The 19,116-nt window shown below is 35.1% G+C and overlaps 1 protein-coding gene across 1 annotated transcript in view; it reads right to left on the reverse strand.

Annotated features, from left to right (window-relative positions):
• Positions 1–1,465: 1,465 nt before the first annotated feature.
• The window catches only part of DIAPH3 (diaphanous related formin 3), a gene marked incomplete at its 3' end in the record, with an annotated part of 101,694 nt that continues 84,043 nt past the window's right edge, over positions 1,466–19,116 (reverse strand). The window contains exons 15-17 of the mRNA XM_010166671.2: positions 17,404–17,528; positions 8,440–8,604; positions 1,466–1,601 (exon numbers count right to left, since the gene is read on the reverse strand). Coding sequence (XP_010164973.2) covers positions 1,466–1,601; positions 8,440–8,604; positions 17,404–17,528 — 426 coding nt within the window. The remainder of the gene's footprint in view (positions 1,602–8,439; positions 8,605–17,403; positions 17,529–19,116) is intronic.

Here is a 19,116-nt window from a genome sequence, read left to right on the forward strand (position 1 = left end):
GCTGTTTAAATCAGACATTCCACACTGAACCTTAAGAGGCTGCTAACAACATCAAGAAACCCCTTTCTACATATTTATATGATTTAAAAAAAAAAAAAAGCTACTAAGAGACAAAGTAGCTATTTACTCAATGACCTAGCTGATCTGTAGATGACAAGTACGCAGTTTCCAGCTACATTAGCTGAAGAAGTAGGTTTAACTACCAGAGGCCTACATACATACATGGGTATATGACTCAGAAGTCCGTAACATTGTCATCTGTATTCTGCAAAGTCTTAACATGACATTATGAAGAACAGGACTTGAGAGGAGCTTTCATTTTCCCTGAAAGACTATAAATTGTCAATCTGAAGCGCTATCAGTCATACATACAACATGTCTGAGAAAAGAGTATCTAACCTCTTTCGAAACCCTTCCAACTATGCATGAATACAGACACCAGTTTTACCCTTTCCCAGTGTTCTGCAGCCTTCCCTATCTTCTGTGAGCCTTAAAAAGATTGTCACTGGTAGTTTTCTGATTGGGTCTTGGATCTACTTCTAAAGAATTAGAAATTCTGTGTTCAGAGGGCAGCCACCTGCTTTCCCCATCCTAAGAGAAAGCTTTAGTCTTGCACCTCAAGACATAGATGTTCTTATGAAAATAAATCAAAGACTTTTAGTTTGAAGAATCTCTGAAACTAAACACACCTACTCTGGCTATTAGTGAAACGTGGAAGAGACAGATAATCATTTATGCCAAAGGTGCTGAACAGGGTTTGAGGGGGGAACTGTTTAACAAGATCTGCTCAGAAAAAAAATGGAAGTAGCTCACGATAATTTACACAGTAAGTCATGTATCATTCTGAAAGATTCCAGAAGCTCAGTCTGGGATAAAATATAGCAGTATAGAGGATCATCAGACATCTTTTTTAGTAACAGAGAACTCAGTGTCTGCTGTCTCTTTTGGTACAAAAGACAACACAGCATAAATGAGTAACTTTAAAAATGCATGTCTGAGGTTTCTTTTAAGGTGTTTCAATAAGGACCTATTGAAATAACAATTGACATACTCAAAGAAGAATCCAGAGTACTTCAGGAAGGGCTTATTCACATAAAAGAATAAAAATGAATATGTAACTTCAGTTAAAAGAAAGAAAATGGCTTTCTGATTTGGAAAATGTCTGTTCTCAGGTAATGTAAGGGATTCTGAACATAACTGAACTTATACTTGGTCACACAGTGTTCAATATACTCTAATGGAAAAATACAAAGCAGCATTATGAGTTCTAAAATAGCCTGAGGAAAACAGGTAATTAGGGAAGATCATTAACAAAACAAAATTTAAGAACCTCTCTGCTGTAAACTTTAATCGGTGAAAATCATCCATTTATTCTGTTTTTTCTTATAGCACATTCAGATAATGAAAACCAGCAGCTTTATTTCCAGTAAAATGCTACGTAAAATGCATTTTCTACATTACTTACCTGTTTTCATCTCTAACAAGCGCTTTTTCTTTTGTTGCCTCTCTTGTTTTTCTTTTTCTGCCTTCTCCTTAGCTATTTTAGCACGTCTCTGTTTTTCTTCTGCTTCCCTTCTTCTCATGTTCTCCTTTACTGCTTGCTACAAAAAAAGGAGTGCCATTAAAACTGAAGTCAGCAAAAAAAAAGATTAACCTTAAAAACAAAGAAAAAAGCTTTAAAATAACACCTCCTAACTAACCTTAATTTATCAAGCCAAACAAATATTTTACATTTCATTTTTAGTACGTTTTATTCAGAAGAGTAAGCAAATTCAGAATAAATACATTAAAAGCTTACTAAATGCCCCCAAATGGGGATTACAAATTTAGCAAGAAATACATCCTAATACACACATTAATGTAGGAAGAACTCAAAATATCTAAACCACTTGTTTTTACAAAACTCTAAGTATGTTACTATTTGTATTTCTAAAATAGTTTCAACATCTATTCTTTCTCATGCTGCCACTATACCAAGAAAAACAAGGCTGTTTGGGTGACTTAGCTGTGCATTTTTCTTATTCTTATCCACATATGAATTAATTCACTGGGTTTATAAATTCTTGTCTTCTGGTTAATAGCCGTACAACACTGTTTATTTTGAATTATAAATAAGCACTCCAAAGCTTCCAGTGAAGCCAAAGCGGAACTGAGTTTCAGTGTTTTTAAGTCATTATTTTGCATATTCAGACATTAAGCAAAAAAAACATGTCATGTTCAATATTTTTTTTAACAAAGCTATTTTAAGATTACTTTTTAATCATTTTAATGTTAGCTATGTACACTGGTAAATTCTCAGTGCTCTACTGTGGCTTGCTTTAAATGTAAGGTGCCAAGAAGTTATTCTTCATTGCAGAAAGTTTCTCTTCAGAATGCAGTTACACAAAATCTAATCTTTCACAATAGATCAAAGTATCCCCTCCTACAAAATGGCTAACACCTTTACATGGTCTGAGGCAGAGGCTGCACATTTGCAGGGATAATTAATGTCTCATGTTGTTTTAAGTGGGAAGATGTCCAGCTTGCACTCAGAAAAAAAAAGTAAGAATAGACTGAAGAGGACTATAAAGCACAAATGAATGTGGATTACAGCAATATTTGCACAGGTACTATTTGTAGCATCACTACAATAGATAGTGACCAAAGGAAGGAAAAAAAAAAAACCAAGTATAAATCTTCTGAAGAAATACCTGGTTTTGATAACTGAAAAAGAATAAGTTTTCAATCATGAAAAATTACAATGAAGTGGACTTTTTAGACAAAGCAGAACTGTACTTCCACAGTGTCTTCTTCAGAGTCACTTCTGCCAAGTTTCTTGATACTGAAGGGGGAGGGTAGAAGCCTACTACAAAATACTAAAATTCTGGTTTGAATTAATTTTAACAGATTATTTGCTGATTTCCAGACTGGACTTTCTGTAGATAAACTGTTGGGCAAAACTCAAATGGGACACGAGCCCAAATACAATTTTGGCAAAAATTACACACTTTCGTAACAGATGGACCAAGGAAATTTGTACTTTGCATCTAGTTTTTCCCCCAGAATAATACCAGTAGGACTCACCCTCAGACTGCAGTCATCCAAATGCAGGTGTCTATTCCTTTCTAATCACACTGATCAACTGGGCTTGTTTTAGCAGCTCACACCTTCATATTCAGTGCAAATTGGATGCTTTGGAATATCACACCTTGCCTCCAGCCTTTCTCTAGCAGGACACTGGTCTTCCATAAGTTCTGTGGCATAACTTAAAATTTCAGGCTGATGATGTTTTGGATACCATTTGAGACACCTCTCCATGATACTAGGCACTTCTATTGTTAGGTCTCCTTTAAGACATTAGGCAGACAACTCTCCAAACTCCAGTAACTGTATTGAGTATGCATCTCCCTTAACTAGAACAGGAGATTAGACACTCAAGCTCACATACAGATGCCAAAGTTTAGATGTTTATGCCATAGAGTCAAATCCTATCCTACGTGTTCTGTGCATTTTCAACACAAAACACAGGTGTCTAAAGTTCTGTAAAATGTTTATATCAAGACTTGCCACAAACTTGATGGAGACTAACACATACTTGTCTCTCACACTGTTTGCATTTCAAAGATCAAATGTCTTAACACTTCCAAAAGGTCTAAAAAGTTAGACATGCTCTGATCACATCTGCTATGTACAAGCAGCATTGCATTCATCTTAGGGCACAGTATGAAGTTAATAAGAATCTTTCATAAGAATTAACAAAGAATATGCCTTTTGCATACCGTGCCAAGGCCTACAGTTTCTGAGATGGAGGCATTCTTGGGTTCTCTTTTGTGCTTTCCAGGATCACTTCTGATTTCTATTCAACTATTTGCATTATATATAAAAGAAAAATACTCCAGAGCCTAGGGAACAAACTCTTACTTGGTTCTACTTCTGCTTATTTAAGTCACATTTCTGCTGCAGAGCAATGTAGTGTTGATAGGAGCAAGGGGTTTCTACAGTCCCATGATTAGTGTACTGTCTTGGACATAACAATTGTTGACTCAAGGCCTCTTCCCTCCCTCTCCTACAACTGTAGGAAAATTCTAACCATTAGACAAACACAAGAAGAAGAAATACTATAATTGCTTCATGTTATTTCAGAAAGCTATCCTTCCAAGGAAGGGAATGAGCTTGTGAGCAGTACCTCTGATAGTATGAAAACACAGAAAGAGTTCATTATACTCAGACCATTGTTGTTCAACCTATTCATCAATGACTTAGGTGAAGGAACAGAGTGCCTCCTCAGCAGATTTGCTGATGATCCTAAACTGGGAGGAGCATCAGATACGCCAGACGGCTGCGCTGCCATTCAGAGGGACCCCGACAGGCTGGAGAGATGGGCAGAGCGGAACCTCATGAGGTTCAACAAGGGAAAGTGCAGGGTCTTGCATATGGGAAGGAATAAACCCCTGCACCAGTACAGGTTGGGGGCTGACCTCCTGGAAAACAGCCCTTCGGAGAAGGACCTGGAAGTCCTAGTGGACAATAAGTTAAATACGAGCCAGCAGTGTGCTCTGTGGCCAGGAAGGCCAACAGTGTCCCGGGTTGTACTAGGCAGAGTGTTGCCAGCAGGCCAAGGGAGGTGATCCTGCCCCTCTACTCAGCCCTGGTGAGGCCCTATCTGGAGTACTATGTCCAGTTCTGGGCTCCCCAGTACAGGAAGGACATGGAACTCCTGGAGTGTGTCCAGCGAAGGGCGACTATGATGATTAAAGGACTGGAGCATCTTTCATGAGGAAAGGCTGAGGGAGCTGGGCTTGTTAAGCCTGGAGAAAAGACGACTCAGAGGGGATCTGATCAGTGTTTTTAAGTATCCAAAGGGAGAGTGTCTAGAGGACGGGGCCAGACTCTTCTCATTGGCACCCAACAACAGAATGAGAGACAATGGGCATAAACTGCAGCATAGGAAGTTCCTGAACTTCCTGAAGTTTCCTGAACATAAGGAAAAACTTTACTGTGAGGGTGACTGAACACTGGAACAGGCTGCCCAGAGAGGTTGTGGAATCTCCTGGAGATATTGAAAAACCATCTGGACCAAATCCTGGTTCATGTGCTCTAGGTGTCCCTGCTTGAACAGGGTGGTTGGACTAGATGTCCCTTCCAACCTCAACCATTCTGTGAGTCTGAGGTTAATGGAGATTTCTGATACCTAAGATGTTCCCCTGACTGTACCAGGAATTTAGCTTTGGGAGTTAAAGCATTGAAGATAAGGTGCTTCACCCATTTTTTAGATCTGGCCAACTAACTGCTCTAAATTTTGTGATCACAGAGTGTGAAAAACAGCTGTCATAGCTGCCTAACGACACTGAAGTACAAAGTGCAGTCCAAAGTTCGTTATGAATCTATCTCTATGACTCTAGATTTAAAGATTTTTTTTTTACAGTTTTAAAGATTTTTTTTATTAATTAAGAACACAAAGCATTTTAAGTAGGTAAGTACTGTATGAAAATTATCAACTTTGCTTGACAACAAGGATGGCTGAACTTTACTTTCCCACATTACTGGTGACAAGTAGTCTTTCAGTTTTGGACTTTTTAAGAATCCAATGATTTTTCATCACGAAATTTAAAAGTCTTGAGATAAGTTTTCTATGATGCCAACCACCTTCAGTTTCTGTCAGTAATCAAGACCAATGGTAAACAGTTCTGAAAATCAGACCTCAGATGTCTCATGCTAGGCATTTCAAAAATCTTTTCAAAAAAGTCTCAAAACTGAGCAGCTACTCAATATTTTGTTCAGTGTCATTGAATGATAAAGGATTTCATGCCTTATCTACATACCTTTTTCATATAGCCTTCAAACTGTGCTCTGCAAGACAGAATTATTAATTTTCCTCAAGGTTTCTTCTATCATGCTCATCAATAATATCTAACTGTTTTGAAGCATTAATTAATCTATCTTTATAACAGTGCTGTGAAACAGTGGTTAGTATCAGTGCTAACTTTAAAGACACAAAAAGAAATATGGGGAAATTAAGGTAAAGCATAATTACTTCTTTGAGTCTCCAATTCAAGATGAACCTAAGCATTTAGAATTCTTGTTCTATAGCATTTAAATGGGAACTGTGGTTTAAAAATCAGAAATTAAAGCCATACAACTATTTCATAATATTTAGCAATTTTTAAACCAGACTCGAGTTTCAAATTAGGCACCAATCAAGTTAGGAAAACTTAATCAATGCCCATGTTGAAAAATCTGGCATATGTAACTTGCTAAGCAAAATTATCCTGATTGAAGACTCTGCCTTCTAGGGATTTAGCTGTTAAACTCTGAAGTAGCAGAGGCTTGGTAATCTTTGCATGTTCCAATATGTTTGCTAAATATGGGTTCCATTTTAAGTCATTTCCTCAAAATAGATGGACACAGGAATTTCAAACCCTTTCCCAATATCTACGACAGCACTGTTTTTCCCTATCTACACCCTCGGACATGTCTGAAATAATTTAAACAAACAAAAACAAAAAACCCACAACCGAAGAAAACTAAACAAGATTGGGAAACATGCAAGCAACTTGAATAAGTGTGTTGTAATGATAAGTGTTAGGCTGCAATGAGGAGTAGATGGTAAAATGACTAACTGAATCTTTCTACAGATCTATAGGCATGAGTTGGATAACTGCTCCAGATTTTGTCACAAAGCTCATGCTCAGATAACATTCCAGCAGGTGTATAGCCAGGAAGTTAAGCTATGCAATCATGGGTAGCCAGATGTGACACAAGTCAACTTTTCCAAGTTATCCAAATTAATAAATTCATACAAAATTGGGGACCTGAATTTTCTTCTTCCATTTCTTCATTGAGAAAGAGTTGCTTACCAGTCAAGTGTTCAGAGTCCAAGAGAAAAAAATATTTTTTGCAAAGAAAGCTTAAAAAAACAACTGAAAACCACAACCTCCACACAAAATTAACAACCTCTCCCTGCTCCCCTAACTTTTCCAGTCTGAATGTAGTTATAAATCATTAAGATAACAATCCTGACTAATCCTAAATAAGAGTCCTATAAAAGTAATTTGAACTTATACTGCCATTAACTTTACTGAAATTGTTTGGTTATTTTAAATTGAGGGGTGTCTTGAGTATATGATGATATATTCTGAAGTATATCAAGTTTATCATCCTTCTCCCAGAAGAACTACATTGACAATGGTAAAAGAACCTGCAACATTTTGGAGAATATCTGATTATCCTAAAATTTGCAAGAAGACTGTTTATGGTAATATATAATAAGCTCCAAACATATAAAGAAATACTCTGTTGAGAAATTTCTACTTCACTTTTCAGAAAGGTCTTTTGTTAAAACTCTTAAATCCCATTTCAGCAGAATCTAAAAATAAAAAATCCATTACCCCCCCCGCCCCCCTCACACCCCATTATAAAATTTGTAAGCATAATGAAAATGCATTGGGACTCAAAAAATACCTAAAGAAAAATAAAACTAGATTTCCAAAATAGCTCAAGCTTTTATGATGAGCTAGTATGTGTAGCATGTGCAAACGTTTGTATACATAATAGAGATGCTGCCCTGTGATATAAAGACAGAGCTAACTTCCCCATCTATGACTATTTTAGATGACTCTAAGGCTAACTCACAATGAGTCTGAATTATGGTCATAACTATGTTCTGAGCTCGGTACAACAGGAGCTACTCAACAATAACCTGGATCAGCCCAATGTCCGTTTCTAAAATATAATTTAAATATTTTAAATAATAATAAAATAATAATTCTTAGCCCGCCCCCCCCTCGATCATAATTTTCCCTTTTTAAAGGGAAAAGAAAAAAGTAAGCATTTAAAATGCATAAAACCTAAAATCCTAGACAATCTATTATCATAAAAATTAAAGGTCCTTAGAAACAGACCAAGTTTGAGGAAAATATGCTACTTTTTTAAGCCAGGATAAAGAGCTCTGAATTTCCACAGCAGGGATTCTGCTTACAGATGCAAACCTTGACACTGATCAAGTGCTGCAGGCAAATGAAAAATTAAACAAAATAAAATCTTGGGTCTGGATTTTGCATGGGAAGAGTGTGCATTATAAATACAGAATAATTGTTAGAATATTTATTTTAAGTAAATAACAAGCACCCTTTAAAAACAAATAATGTAGTTGTATTTAAAAAAGGTAGAGTTTCAAGTTTTTCACCTTCAGGCTATACATGCATATAAGAGGCTTAGTTTTAAATTACATTCATTGTTATTAGAAATCTCTAATTCTTCCAGAAAGAAATAATCCACAAATAATAATTAAAATCGTCATTACCCTTAGGAAATCCTAAGAATTTAGGATGTGCAAAGTAAAATTTCTGATATAAGTATACCATTTGAGAAGGAGAAAAGTTATTGTTAATTTGTTCAGTAACTGAAAAATTACAAATATAATTTCTAAGAAACATCAGACATAAAATAAACAGACTGTACCATGAACATTGTCCTGAAGTTGTTTAAGTCCATTAAAAACTCCTCCACCGAAACTTTCTTCAGATCAATGGCATAATATTTCATCACATTCTGATAGAGTTTTTCCATGTTCTCATGCATTCGTGAAAGTTTCTGAAAATCTTCTTTGGCATGAACTAGAAAGCTGTACACTGCCGTTAAGGCTGCAAGAATGATCAGCGAACCCAGTCAAACCCACAGTTTTTACTTAACACTGATCTGTATTTTGTACACATTTTTCATTTGCATCAAATGAAGTATCAAAAGGATTCCTTCCATGCCATATATGCTTCCTTCTATTTATTATGTACATTAGGCCTGTTAATAAATCAGAGTGCTTTAATAAAATTTTCTCAGCCACTTTAAATTTAAAGATTATCCATTAACATATAATTTTGTATGAAATGAAATGTATGGGACTAATCTAACTTCAAACACCTATGTAGTTCATTTAGCATTGTCATCCCCTTATTGAAAATAAAGGTATAGGTACATAAATTACAATTTAAATTGAATTTAGGTACAGTTACCAATAGCTGAACACTTTAATATGTCAAGAAATAGTATAGTTCCTGCTAAAATTAGAGTAAAAATAAAAATAATAATAAATAGCATTAAAAGTAAAAATCATGAAAGGTCAAAACTTCATCTTGGCAGCATTTTGGTTTTTTTTAATGCTGTCGTAGCAACAGCAATGCATTCATTTCTGTTCCTAATGGCTGCATCAGGTATTTATGCTTTTTCCAAGGCTATTTGCAATGTTGATAAAACTTAATTAAATTAGAGGTGAAAACAATAGAACTACTTCTACAAGAGACAGACAATTTATAAACAGCACCAAAATACTGCATAACATAAATGAAATAAAACTCCTATATTCATTCAAGGCTTTTGATAATATAGTTTGTCAAATAGGCTCAAAGAAGAAATATTCTGTGTAGTCATTTCCTTATGAAGGACAACTTCATAAAGTGTTTACTTTAATGAAATGGCAGGTAAACAAATATTTATGTTTATTTTGCTGCTGCAGAAAAAACAACAAAAACCAAGAAATGGCAATTTTACATTTACTTTAAATTGCCCACCCCAACTATCGCAAAAGAGAATTTACTGTACTTGTATACTTTATATTACACTATGGTCACTTTATTTTATGAAGCACAGGATTTTTAATCAAGTGTATTAAAATCTAGACAAATAGAATTTTTGTCCACCATGCTGTTTTAAATATACAGTAACAATTTAGTGCTGGGTGACTGGTTTCACTCTTCAGGTTTTTTACAATGCACTATTCTTTTAGTTTTGTTTAGAGCCTGAATCCCATTTGAACTTCACTATTAAATATCCTTCTGGTTTGTTAACGTTGCTTTTAAAATATGAAGGAAGCAGTTAATGGTATTCTTTTTGTGACTTAGAATCCATACCAGAAAGTCATACAATAACGTTCTCAGAGACATGCAGAAAAGGAGAGATGATGTGCTTTTACAAAATTCAAATTAGTCGCTATGATGGCTATTAGAAGGGTCTGTAAGGGCAGAACAGTGTCCACTATGACAGTCTTGTAGAAAAGGACTGACTAAAGCCTAGATTTCAATGATTTTTAATGATAATTCTTCCGTCATCCCCCCCCAACCCCTTGATTTCAGACTTTTTCTTCCTCTGACAAGGCTCCTTAGCCAGTATAAGCTTCTTTCCATGTTTCTGTTCACTTCATAACATTCAGCTTGTGAGTGGCTTCAGACTGCCTGTGCTGACTGGCTAGCAACAGCTCACAGAGAATTGATGTTGCTGGCCCACTTTTTCTTCCATATCAATTTGAATCTCTCTCCTTTACTTAGTTCCCAAGGTGCGCAAAGCTTACAGGAATCTACCCTTTAGAGTTAAGTTACTTTTAAATTATTAAGGTTGTTAAAAAGCTATTGGTGGGACAGCAAGAGAAGTCAATGAGAGGTTAGTATGTAACAGCTGCCCAAATATTAAATAAAAAAAAAGGATTACTAGAAACAAGACATGTCAAAACACAAGTTCGGACCATCAAAAGAAATGTACGTCAGCAGTTCAAAAAAACCTAAACAAACCAAAACAACAAGCAACTGTAAAAAAAAAACAAAACCAGAAAATTTAATGCTGAATTAAACTAGAAACAAGCATTTCTATATCCTGTTTATTTCTGATGCTACAATTTAGGATACTTGTTATGCATGATTCTGAGATTATTAACAGAACTTAGGGAAAACTACCTTATTTTTTGCAATTATGAGGCTGCTTATTTCCACAGAGTGGAAGCGTAAAGGAAAATTAGATAAATTTGTTTTGTTGTCACTATGTATTTTTGTTGTCACCATGTATAAATGCCATACATCAAACATTCCAGTAATTTCCTTCAGTTTTCTAGGAAGGAAAAAAACTGAGGAAAAAAAGTTAAAATTATCAATAAAATGTATGCTTCATCTTGTAAATGAAAGATATGCCAGAGTGTATTCTGAAAAGGAAATTTGGGAGGGGTGGGGAGGCGAGAGAGCCAAAATTTCTGTGATATTCTGCAAGACACAGCTAAAGTTACAGCTATGTTAACAGAGTCCCTTTAGGCTGCTTAGTTTATACCGTTAAATCTGACTCCCCCTGAATATGTGATACACAATTTTAAACTCAAAATACAGCACTCTGGAAAGATGTTTTACTATCAAGTATTTCAATGCCAGACGCAATGAATCCTTAGACTATTATTTTCCATCTGGTGCATTATGGGATATCCTAAGCTCTTGGCATTCTACTGAGACTGTGCTTCAATTTAGGTATTTTTAATAAATCCTCTTCCTTTTTTCCTTAAATATGGCTTTTGTTAGCCAGCACTAGTTAAACTGGAGACAACAGGGAATACTACTGAGTAAAGCAATCCCAACTGTAATTATTATGAACAGGTTGATATATATGCATTATCAGCTACACAATTCACTGGCTTTGGATGAATGAAGACAGAAGCACAGCAGAGCTGAACACAGGTGGGAGGAAAAGGAAATCAAGAAGTTAGGCATTTGTTAACTTTTACTGAAGTGGCTTCACTTCACGGACTGCCTTTTTGGACTCATGGGACTACAGATCATCATTCTGCTCATTAATGGAACAAGAAAGCAATGCAGGGCTGAGACAAGTAATATCTGTGGCAAAAAGTTTCTAACTGCTATATGTTTGGTCTTTCATATTCATCACAGCTCTTATCATAGTGAATTACTTGTCTGAAGTTTATACTGATTTTAATATATTGTGGTATATAAAACGCTAATATAGAACAGAGTATAAAGCCAAATAAAAGCAGACGTTACCCTAGAACAGATAATGAATTATTTTAATCTGTACCAAACATTTCCTTAAAAGACTCCACATTCACCACTTGTGATTTTTTTCACAAACTAACCTATGTATTAAATGCAGAAAGCTGAAAAAAGGAATATTATTCTGCTTAAGAATAAAAGATTAACAGGTGCATAGATGCTACATATCTTCAAAATGGAACTGCGACTGCCACTACACTAGCCAGCAACAGTCTCCATAAAAACATGGCAAACTTTGAAGACTGATGCAAAAAGACTTTGAGGTCACTTCAAACCAGCATTTCAGCAAATTATTTTCTAATAAGGAAAAAAGGTGTGAATGTTGCAGGGCTCTGTTGCAGATTTCTTACATCAAGTTCTTGGTAAAATAGTTGCAATTGTCTGAAAAATACATGTCATAGAGACCTCCTTTTATATACACATAGCAAGGTTCAACAGTAAAATTCCATATCTGAATATAACAGTTCAAGAAACACATAAAAAAGTTTAGATTTTTCAATTAGTACCTTCTGAAGAGTATTTTTCAAATCATACTTTTTCTTTGACTCACTCACTCCTACTTATCTCTGTTACAATACTAAAACAAATTGACAAGCATTTGTCAACACACAGAGCTGCTGCGCACAGTTTGTGTACCCCAGATATTACAAGCAAAACCAGTGTTAGCTGTTACACATGCCTGAAGTCCAGACAAGATATTAAAGACCTATATAAATTTATATTGTTTGTCAAAGGCCTATTTTATATACCTGTCCACACAGTGAACATCTTGACCCTTTCCCAAAAAGCAACATATATTCTTTTTCCACCTAACCAGCTCAAGTCCTGTAATCTTCCAAAGTCCTTAGGATGCAAGGACATCTTTCAGACCTCAGTTTGTTGGTGTTGCACAGAGGGAAGTTCAAACTATGAGGCTGATAAAGTAAGAGGCAGCATGTAGTCTCTTCCTTGCAGCTGAAATGGGTTTCTTTTACCTCACTTGAATCAGGCTCTGACTTGGTAAGTGCTGTTCCTTCCTTCTCTTTTCACAAGGTCAACAAATCAATTTAAATGACAAGGAAAAAGGAACAGAGAACTGATAAAAAAGAAAAAACTCTGTTCCTAGCTGAAAGGCAGCAACCAGCTCATTGTCTCTCAAGTATTAGTTCCATGAGCTTCTGTAAAAATAGCCATCAACACTACCTTTCAGTGGTAGGCTGAAACTTCTTCAAGAGTTTCTCAGCTGCTACTTAGAAAATCATGAGATGTGAGCTTGATTGATAAAGAGCACATGGACTAAATTACTTAATTAAGCTTTTAATATGCAATTTAAATACTCTCCATAAACCCACCTAATTTTTAATTTTTAACATACAAGTGTATTTTGTTCATTGTGCTTTTTATTGAACATTTCACTCGATTTAATACTCTAGATCAATATAAATTCAATATTTTTTTACTTTCCTAATTAAAGCAAACAGATCTGCAATAATAACTATAATTTCTTTGCAGATAGAATACATAAGATGACTGACAAACTAGCACAATCTAATATATAGGAGAAATATTCATAATTATAGATTTTGTCAATGAAAGAGTGCACCAACTGTGCATATATCCGACTTCCTAAAGAAACAAGAATGCTAATCAGTTCATTAGGGGCCTTTGGGTTGTGATATTTAGCGACAGACTGTAAAAGCCTGCTTGTCCATGGAGCCTAATTGTATTCAGGATGAAAAATTATTTCCAACAAAGCATCATCCTTCCTTTTTCAGATTTCCTGCTGGTTTCTTTTTATGAGCTGAATGCTTTTCAAGACATCAGCATCATTCAGCTTTCCTTGTCATATGAATAAAAGTAAAGACAGGTCCAGGCTCCATCACGCTGTGCAGGATTATCTAACCTTTACATCAAACCTTTTTTGCTTCGTAATTTATTGAGGTTCCTGTTTTTCAAAAAGTGAGCTTCTTTAATTAGTGTGTTCATAGACTTTACTAGAAACCATATGCAACTTTACTGTTTTGAAATTACTGCCTGTCTGCTGGGAGAGATAGTAGGTGAACAGTTTACTGTTCAAAATATTGTATTTGGATAGTCTAATACAATATAATATGTAGTATGGCTGGTATTAGCTGCACTGATAGATTATTGTGAGTAAGACCAAATATTCATCCCACCTGTTTTTGACAGCAGTCAATACCCAATGAGTAGGGAAAACAAGAAGGAAACCTGGCAAGTACAGCATGATAATTCAACTGATGTAGTATTTTGTTTCTAACAGTCTGAGTTAACGATTTTTCTGAGCTAAAGCTAACTCTGGACTACTGTGTTTAACAGCTCCAGACTTACTATCTTTAGGTCACTAACGATTCACTCTTTATATGAAATTCATTTACATTTTCAGCCTCTATAACATCCTAAAAGTGAATGCTACAGTTTAATTGTCTGTTGTGTAAGAAAACATTTCCATTAGTATGTTTTAACCCGCTAGAGAATATTTCACATGGGATGAATCCTGATTATTTGTAAGATACAATTAATATGTTCCTAACTTTCCTACTGCATGGCATACAAAATTGCAAGCATTTTTATTATATTTTCCTAACTTTTTTGATTTTCCACCTTGAGAGTTCTAATCTATTAAAATATCCCTTATGCAGAAACTATTGCCTACTGCTGATCATTGTCAACATTCTCTGCCATATCAGTAGATATACAGTATACTTTTTGAGATGGGGCGACGGAAGCACTCAAGACATAATAGCATGCTTATTTTTAAGGCAACTTATGTTTTGTGTTTGCTCTTAACAACAACTGTTCTAATAGAACATTTTTCTTCCAGATCTGTTACTCTATAATCACTGAAGTTCACTTGCTCTTTTGTCAGCATCTGCCAGTATCTCCATGTTGACATGGTAGTTGGTTGTTTTTAGGTGGGTTTTTTTTAGATATTATCCAGAAAAAATAATCATTCCATTTTTGACCTAAGAAATTTATTTCCCTGGAAGTCTTTGTTAATATAGCTTGTTGAAAGGTGCATGGAAATTCAGTTATGCTCTACCAACTGTCCTACCTTTCTCTGCATGCTGTAATAGATCTGCAAGGGATGGTGTGTCTTCACAAAACTCATGCTGACTCCCATATATACATGCTGGTTCTGTTTTTATTTACTCTTCATCAGTTTTCTTGGTAGAGAAGCCAGACTTGCAGATCCTCCTTGCAAACTCACTTAAAAAAAACTCAGGTGCTTCTTTTCTGCTTTGATACCCCTGATGTCTTGAGCTAACTTAGTTCATGTAAGGATCTGCAGTCCAATAGGTTTATATTTGGGTTAACTTTAAAATCTTTTCAAGTCTTTTGTGACCACTGGTTACTCCTGGGGATTTATTTATTTATAAATTAAATATAATTTATTTTATATTTTCCTTTAAAAAAATTTCTACTGACTCCTTCATTTGAGATCATCCTTCCATTCAAAATATTGCACAGTGGGATCAACTGAAGTTCTCCCTAGAGAAAACTGATGCAAAGTGTATGGTTATAGCTTATCTTCTTGGCACACATTGACAATCTGTATCTTCTCTGGCACGATTACAGCTTTTGAGATGCTTGAAAAAGACAACGTGTAGATTCTCCTTTGCATTTCCTAAGATCATCACTATCCTTTTTATGTGATCATTAAACTGTTCTAATGCTCTTCATACATGAGGATAGAATTTCAATTCCTATAAAAGTTATGTATTTATTGACAAGGTCTGCCTATTTACCCTATCTGTCTTTTATTTTAACTTTTCATACTGTTTCTTTAAAATAGTGACTTATTTTGCCTTAAATACAATTTATAACCTTATTAACACAACACTCCACTCACTTCCTGACGTCAAGTTTCAGAAACACCCAACATATCAGTAACACAAAGGGAAATGAGGCATTCTACATAATCATCTTTTTATTTTAGATGTTTAATATGAGCATAGAAGTACGTATTTATTCCTCAACTTCACCCGTGCTCTCCTTCTTAAGGGAATTAAAAAAAAAAAAAATCACTTAAGTGATTCTTTCACAGTATTCTTCATTCATTCTCAACTGAATTTTGCTAATTTATTTCATATCTGGTTTATAGGTATGGAATTTTTATAACCACACCTCCAAAGAAAGCTGTATACTAAATTATCTGTTACTTCAAACCTTAGTCCTCAGCTTAAAAATGCAAAAGGTTATAGGGTATTTTAAGTGCCAGCATGACTGTTTTAGACTAAAAGACCATTGTAGGTCCTTTCCAACTGAAATAGTCTATTCTATTCTGTTCTAATCTGTCCTTTTTCATAGGTTATATTTCTTAATATGTTCTTCCCATTCCTAACTTCCTAGAGTACAGATCATTTTCTTTACCAAGCACAGATCTGCATAGTCCTAGCAACATTTCTGAGAAAGCTATCATGGATATATTCTCCTCTAACTCCCTAGCAATAGTTTATCTCTTGTCTTCAGGACCCTTCTCCTAGTTCTCCTATTATACTCTTGGCTTCTTCAGGGACAAAACTTATGTTTCATACTATAGAGAAACCATGCTGGTGGGCTGCAACATATCTCTCAAAAACACACTGAGCTGGAAAAAAAAGCCAGTAACAACAACAACCAGAACAACCTCATCAAGAAAATACCTGACCTTACAAAATATTAGTGGCAACATTGAAAAGATACAGATAACCCACTTTGTCCAGAGAAGGCCTAAAGCTAAGTTGTAAGCACTACAGCTAGCCTACTGAAGAGCAAATTGGCCCTAACGCAGCAAGAACCAGTATATCCACTTGGCCTCAGGGTCACTTGCCATTTTTTATTTAGCAGTATGAAATTAATCAAGAGGACTGTCTCCTGAGACCTCTGCCTTTGTACATAGCAAAGCAGTCTTCCAGCTAGGCAATAACCTAACCATGCCTGCTGAGGAAATTTCAACTTGTCTGTCTTATCTGCTGATATTTCTGCTTCGAGATTAGTCTCAGTGCCAAGCGTGTATGACCATCATCTATCTGGCAGGGAGGTTTAAGTGAAAGAATGTTTTTTTCTGCTTTAATTAAGTATCTTTATGTCACAAGGCTTTCTTATGAGAAAGGCAGTGAAGTTGGCTGAAGGGTTTGGAACAAACACTGAGAAAATGAATTTTGGCAAAAATAAGATCAGAAACCAGTTTTCACTTGCTATGAATCTCATTTTTGAAATGAGAGAAATTTTTCAGTTCCGTGGTTGCATGTACCAAAACATTCACCGTGGTAATGCATAAACTGCAAAACAAATAAACACAGGGTCACAGACATCTTTTTCTAACACATCCTCAGACTAAAAATAAAGCGAAGTGCTTAACATTCCCATTATAACTACTTTTCACTAAATTAAGAAACTTCTACACAGTGTAAAATCTGACAATAAGCATTTTTCTCCTAGAAAATTCTATCCACTAGAGATGAATCATTTAATTGGACTGTTCATCTATTTAGTTTTTGAGGGGAAAAAAGATTTCTATTTTTCAAAAATAAACGCTATAGACTAGACAGAAGTCACGCAAAGAAATTTAAAGTTTAAGGTAATGCAGTCAAATTACTTCTGTTTTTTTTTAAAAGAATACTCCAAAGGATATTGACATTTTTGCTACAAACTTATCATGCTTATCTTCCGGAATTGGAAATGTCTGCAAATCCTTCTCAAGCTGTTGGAGTTGCTTCTCCATATGCTTCAGGCTCTTCTCCAGGTTTTCTGCTGAGACTAAAACACAGAGCATTCATTCTGTTAACACCTTAAACAAGAAACACTGTAAAATATATGAGTTAAAACCTTACAAATTCAGCATACTATGTTTTTAATTCTAAAATGAAAGCACGCTGAACAAATTACAAGATGAGGGGTTCAGTCTACAATGTTCAGTCTACAATGTTCAGTTCCCCTCACTTACACAGTTGCCTTATTCTGATTAGATGTATGCTGTTTGAACACTGCATTTTGTTTTATCTTTATGCCTAAGGTTTTGCACTGCAATTAGCAGTCTGTTTTAAATAACCTGAGATATACATATGCCAGTCTGTCTCTTCTGATTAACCAAAGGACAAGTTTTGAAGCTACTCCAAGAACAACAAAGCTTTCTTCAATCTCATTCTGTTGAAATAGAAAATACGAACATTTGTATGTAATATCATGAGGAAAATAAGACTCTCAAAACAGAGAAAATGAGGCTATTAAACATCTATGCATGAAACTAAGACTCAACTCCCTAGTTCGAAAGCATGATCCCTGGTAAAAAACACAACAGAATTTGTCAGAGCAAAATCTTTCTTCTTGCTTGCCAAGCTAGAGGAAAACGCAAGCACTTAAGAGGGTGCAGCAGAGCATAACAGGGACTTACGAAAGAGAAAAGAGTAGACAGGAAGCATCAGAGATTTATAGAAGGATGTGGAAGAATCACAAATTTCCTTTATCAGAAAAAGAGAAACACAACTTTCAACCATCTGAAGCATGCACGGAAGTTGAACACTTGATCCGTAAATAGTTGATTAAAATATCAAGACCACATGAATAACCTGAGGATAACTCCTGTTACCATATATTCTATCTGGTATTTATATTATTGAAATCAGTTAAACTTTATTTCCTGACTGTTTATGAAGTAAACTTAACATTTAAATATGTTCTGTAGGAACAATATATATAGATAAGGACATATTCTGAATTTTAATCTAATGACTTGACTTCTTCTCTTCTCTTCTCTTTTAAATTATTTATTTCATTAATAATATTGTACCTATAAAGGTAAAGCTACCTTAAACTTCACCTAAAAAAATCCCTGGAGAAAATCTGTGGCCCTATGATGCTACTAAGATCCGTAGTGGATCCATTATTTCATCCTCTGAGTAGAGTTATGTGATAGAGAATATAAGACACACATACAGAACACATCTTTCTCTCATAAAAGCCTGATGGAGTCCCTAAACAACTAGAGTAAAATGTTGCATAGCAACTACAATACCATTCATAGCAGAAAGGTTAACACAACTATAAAATGATCAATGGCAACCCGTTAAAATGCTAATGTAACCTAAAAAAAAACAAAACCCAAACAATTCAACTTTCCAAAAAAGAATAAGGGAATATATATTATAATTTATAACTCATAATTTGATTTCTAATCACAATTTTTAAAACTCTCTGTTTACTCAAAAACACTGTTTTCCAATCAAATGTCAGACTTGGCAGATTTTCACTCAGTAATTGGTAAACCCAAATTCATCGCCAGGTGGGTCAGTTGGCTACAGTAGTTAAGAAACTGCCTTGTTTGGGAAGCAGAGCTAAAATTAGAAGC

Source organism: Antrostomus carolinensis, unplaced genomic scaffold (assembly GCF_000700745.2).
Source record: "Antrostomus carolinensis isolate BGI_N321 unplaced genomic scaffold, ASM70074v2 scaffold4904, whole genome shotgun sequence".
Lineage (NCBI taxonomy): Eukaryota > Metazoa > Chordata > Aves > Caprimulgiformes > Caprimulgidae > Antrostomus > Antrostomus carolinensis.